The sequence below is a fragment of the Zingiber officinale genome, chromosome 9B (assembly GCF_018446385.1).
Source record: "Zingiber officinale cultivar Zhangliang chromosome 9B, Zo_v1.1, whole genome shotgun sequence".
NCBI lineage: Eukaryota > Viridiplantae > Streptophyta > Magnoliopsida > Zingiberales > Zingiberaceae > Zingiber > Zingiber officinale.
This window is the reverse complement of record NC_056003.1, coordinates 47,759,326-47,764,988: the sequence shown is the minus strand read 5'-3', so window position 1 is coordinate 47,764,988 and position 5,663 is coordinate 47,759,326. Positions and strand designations below refer to the sequence as shown.

General features: G+C 36.8%; 1 protein-coding gene across 1 annotated transcript; it reads right to left on the bottom strand.

Moving 5' to 3' along the window:
• Positions 1-1,838: 1,838 nt before the first annotated feature.
• LOC122022991 lies at positions 1,839-5,204 on the bottom strand. The gene is made up of 3 exons (XM_042581096.1): positions 5,189-5,204; positions 4,165-4,486; positions 1,839-2,051 (listed from the first exon to the last, which is right to left on the bottom strand). The coding sequence occupies exons 1-3, from the start codon at positions 5,202-5,204 to the stop codon at positions 2,006-2,008; spliced, it is 384 nt and encodes a 127-aa protein (XP_042437030.1). The 3' UTR covers positions 1,839-2,005.
• Positions 5,205-5,663: the final 459 nt, after the last annotated feature.

Sequence of the window (5,663 nt, the reverse complement as noted above, 5' to 3'; positions counted from 1 at the left end):
AAACAAGGGTTTCACAAAGTGACAACAACCCTCGCAATCTTATTTTTATAGTTGGGTGTCTGATTAGGACCCTTGGATCCAGACCATCTTGAAAGCAAGAGAAGATCACCTACTACTCGATCAAACATAGATTCCAACAATTTCTAATAATCATTATACTGAGATAGATAGTCAGTCTTCCCTGCTAAAGGTCACCTTACATTAATATGATATAACCTCGGAGATAATGACATCCTCTAGGCTCAGGAGTCGAAGATGATAAAGCATGCCCTACATTTAATGGGTGTGGCTGCAATTAAAGCATAGATCTTAATAAAGGATGCACCCTAGATTTGCTCTTTGTAACATGTCAGAAGAATCAGGAATAAAAGAAAGATGTCTTACCACATTATACTAGTCGAGTCAGTCAGACTTTTGTCTCTTTTGACTAGACTTAAGGGGATATTAGTGATACAGGGGTAATCAACGAACGCCACACAGCTAAAAAAGTCAACAATCTTACCAGGATGGCAAGCAAAAGTTAAGGAAGTTGTGCATGCTCTCAACTCTTAGCCCTCGACTCCTGACTCTCGACTCTCGACTTCTAGCTCCCAACTACTGACTCCCGGCTCCTGACATCGAATTCGGTTTTTGGACTCCCTTTGGCTAAATCGAAATGACCTCAACTATTAAGAGTTAAAGCAATGAACCATTATTCATGGGGGACGTGGATAACACAACCATTATCGTGATAACGTCAGAAAATGCAGTTATTTACTCTGAAATAAATAGGCTGTAATGATCATTTATTTCCGAGAATGTGGTCACGGTCGTACGAAGAGGTATGCACACATCATTCTCACAAACTCTTAATATTGTTCATCTTCATCTTCTTTACTTCATCGAAATCCTAACTTGAGTATCAGCGTGACATCGCTAGGGAATTCCCTGGTTGTCCCTCTAACCTCTCATCCTTCGATTTCTCCTACACAGGCCTCGACAGATCTCTTTATGGTCTTTGTATAACCTGGCGATTGACAGTCAAGTCTACACCGACGCCTACTCATCAATGATTCACCCATCAGTATTCTCAGATAGGTGATTACAGTCAACATTATTATACAATCACCAACAAACTGACCATCAGTATTCTCAGATAGATGATTACAATCAACATCATTATACAATCATCAACAAACTGACCATTAGTGTTTTCAGATATGAACAACATGCCTTGTACCAAAAATATATATATATTTTTTTTGAATTGGGGCTCAAATGTTAATGGATTAGCTGTGAACCAATTTTGTCAACGGGATGGATAAAATGGGAATTAGAGGTGCCTTTTAGGAATGATGAAAGTTAGGTGCCCTTTTGAAAATTCGACAATTTTAGATGCACTCTTTAGAGAATTGGCGTAAAAGCTTTAGCCCAACTTGGGCATTAAATGCGAAGGAACAAATAACAATAATTGTAGACTTGACGCCATACTTAAAGTTCCTGTTCTTTGTCAATCATCAGGTGTTAAGTTGGTTGGGTTGACAAGAGGAAGGTAGGACCTCTGCCACTTGGCATGGCTTGGGAAGATCGAGGGGGCCATGGCTCAGCCACCTCATCAGATTGGGTCCATTGGTCTGTTCCTGTCTCCCCCCGTCTGTCCAAATCTCACAACAGAAGGTTGTTATCATATTATGATAGATGAAGACATGGATGAAGTAATAATGAGACCAACAACTTGAAGCCTCTGTCCTATATATTAAACCTAACCAACGTGCCATGGATATTTTATTTGGATTATCTTGAATATTGGAATGTTAATTAATCTCAAAAGTTTTGAACCAAACAAGGAGGCAAGCATCAGCCTTAGAAGCTCAATTGGGTTTTATTATACTGTCAGTGATTTCATGTACTATTGAAGACTAAATGTGGATGAGCTCCATGTTACAAGTGCTAATTGTAATGTTTTTTTGTTCGTAGAACTGAATACAGGTACAGCTACGTACAGGAGCTTGGAGTTTATTATTGCTCAAGCATCGGATTTCCGAGTGTATTGATCAACTCTGCTCCATGATCTGCAAGATGAACAGAAATAAGTATTTAGACATACTGGCCGAGATTGACTTTAGCATGGCCAGAAGAGAGAGCCGGAACTCATGGCTTATTATTGCAAAGTAGAGAATAGTCCAACAAGTGAATAATGAAGAAATATTCACCTAAACAAAAGAAAAGAAAAACTTGCATCATTCATCTAGCTCCTAGTTTATAATCTCTTGTTCTTTCAAAATAAGGCTCTCTGAATCTACTCCTATATGAGTAAGAATGTTAACCACTTTGACATTAGAATAAAGTTTAAAATTCAGGTTTAACAAAAATGTAAAATCGCCTAAAATAAGTCACATTTAAGCATAGGGTTGAACTTAAAGGGAGTAGGATGCATGCAAAATTTGGAGTTTGTTAACGATACTAAAATTATGGTAACTCTTTCACAATAGCTTAAGTGCCTGCTACAAGGGTTGATGCAATTTAATATGATATAAAATTTGATCACAAGGTTTTGAGCTAAACCCAACCTAATCGATTCCAATGAGACACTAGGAGTGAGTCGAAGTAGATATCAAGCTTTTCATAAAAGATGAAGTTTTGGTGCTAGCTGACAAACTGAAACTCACATACAACTAGACAACATTATGACTTGTTAGATGGTCATGAGGTCCAAGTCCAAGTGAGCCGATCTACTGGAGTAGGAAAAATTGTCATAAGGATCAGAGTACAGGGAGGTGGTTCCTGATTTGGTAAGACTAGAACAGAGCCATATCATTCTTCATTCTAAGACTTCAATATGTTGTTGGCAGCAGTGTCAATGCCAGTTTCTGGTGAACCTTGACGGGCAACCACTGCCATGTAGTGGAATGTAGGATCACTATTTTGGAAATGATTGCTACTGAGGGGTTCAATTGAGATTGTAGATCTGCATCAATGAATAGGTGAGCTGGAGTATCAGATTTGCATGCATGGTTCCGTGCAGGAGTATCAACAGCTTATACGGGAGATATACCGGCTCCACACGATGAAATTATTTGGTGACGGGGTTCTATTGGGTGGTAAAGATCCTGTAGCAGTATCTTATCTATGGCAAAAAAGTGATAACGCTTACCCTAGGTGGCCCAATATCACTGGCCTCATGACTAGATACAGGCAGGTAAATCATGGAGGGCTTCGCCGAGCAACAGTAGCACATGTAAGGGGGTGAGGTAACCCACAGTGCTTCTGCACCCACTGTAGACCCAGGCTTCTTGTAGCAGCATCCTAGCTAACAGACATAGCGGAGATAGAGACCCTTGAACCACTCAACTTTGGAAATCTTAGGCAATTTGGAAGATAAAACTCTTATTTTGGTTTCTTTCCATATCTCAACTCCCAGCACATATGTTCCCTTCTACAAGGGGAATTCAGACCAATTGGATATACAATGCACCTTTTGTAACACAGCTGAGAAGATGGTAATCATCTTGTTGGTGCACGCTCCTCCACCCTCAAGGGGGTGGTTTGAGTTGCACAGATTAAACACATATCCCCAAGACATATCATTTGCAACCAATGTAGGGAGGATTGGTTCAACCACAAAGACACTGCACCAATCTTAGAGCTAGCAATGATGTGGGTTTGGAGTGTGTGGAACAGAAGGAATACTCTGAAAGTTTCAACAAGAGTTCGTTCATTCAAAATATTTTACACTATTGCTTAGACTATGCCAAACTTCTCAAAAGAACCAAGCTCCTTGAGTTATAGTACATACCAAAACCTCCCATTCCTATGAATCAGCAAGAGGAGCAACAACTTGGCATAGATAAGAATCAGCCATCAGGTTAAATTCACCTCTAGAATAAGATCGTTCGAGTACCAAATTCCATTTTACAGCAAATTGCACACAATGGAATGACGAAAGAACAGTTCCTGCAACCCTTTTCTGCCTGGGTTATCCAGACCGAGTCAAATACCGGCATCAAATGATACGATCCTGAGTTTACTACTAAAACAGATGATCCAAAGTAAAACCAATCATGAAACGCGAAAAATTTGTCCTGATTTCTATCTAGATCCAAAGAAGAAATCCCGCCAAAGATCAAGAAATTTCAACCCACAAGAAGCAGCTACGAATCAATCGAAAGGGGGAACCGGAGCTACCTATCGCTCGAATAAGACGGAGGCACTGAAAGGAAACGGACTGAGGACGAGGCAGGCGGCATCGGGTCTAAAAGGAGAGCGCCATGGCGTTGTAGATGAAGGCGGCGGAGCAGAGAATGGCGGCGACGAAGGAGAAGATCACGAGAGCAAACGCGAGGGAGATGCAGGCGACCGTCAGATCCATCGCCAGGAGCAGCAGACGGAGAACGATCGCCATTTCCTTGTTTCCTCCTCCTTCTGCTTCCTCTCACTCGCCGCTGGAGAAGCACGGAGCTTGATGGAGGGAGTCCAGCTGAGTCGAAGCGGCCACGTGGGATGCGACCTGGACAGATATTAATGTCTTTTTATTTTCTTTTTTAACCTAACATATTCAACAATAATAATAATTTAATTGAATAAAAAAATTTAATTTAAAAAATTAGAAATATTAATCAATTTTTTAAAAAATATTCACAAATTACTGTATTATTTACTACATAATAAAATAATTTTATGTTGAAAATATCATAATTAAGATCAACCTTTTATTCCATTAATTATGAGGATATTTGTAGGGTAAAAATTAAAAGGACATCTTTACATTTATTTATTTGTTATGAAAAAGTGTTTCATTTTGTTATTATATTTTTGACTTTTTTAAATTGTTGTTAATTTTGATGTAGATCATAATTGTTATGTAATTTCAGAAAAAAAAAATATTCTCTTTATATAGGCTTGGGATCGACTATGTGGGATCGCTGATGATAAATTTTATCTTTTTTTTACTATTAAAATTGTTATGTAATTATAATTATACAATTGAAAGAATTATGATCTCATAGTTATTATAACATAATAATAAATTATTTATATTGTAATAGGTATAATTTATAGTTGTTATGATATGATGTTAACTTATATTAATCAATGTTGACCAATATTGATAGTAAATGAAATGTCTATACCATAAGAGTTTTGAATTTTAGGTGCTACAACAAAATATTATTAGGATTGCTTATAGTCAAAGTATCTATATTGCTATAACATAATATATGATGCATATGTTGATCAAAGATAAGTGTTATGAGTTTGTAGCAGCTAAAAAAACATTAAAAATAAAGACATAGTAAAAGAATAAAATATATAGTGACAAAATCGAATGCCCCTTTTAACGATTTCAATAAAAAAATGACATCCTTTTAATTTTTACTAATGTATTGTAGTTGGATAAAACCTCTTCATAATAAATGAAAAAGAGTCCTAATAAAAATTAACTTTCTATTTTTATCCATAATTCTTTACCTTATCCTATTTTATTATTAATAATATTTTTTTTACTGGGCAAAATATTCTCTGAAGTAATATTAAAAATAATAAATTTAATTAATCTCATTAGAGCATGAGGTGAGTGTTATCCTAGATTTTTTTAATGTATTTTTTATTATTTTATAAAAAAATTCTTTAAGATAATTGTATTCAGCGGAAATAATACCTTAAAAATGGTTTAGATGGTAATGCAC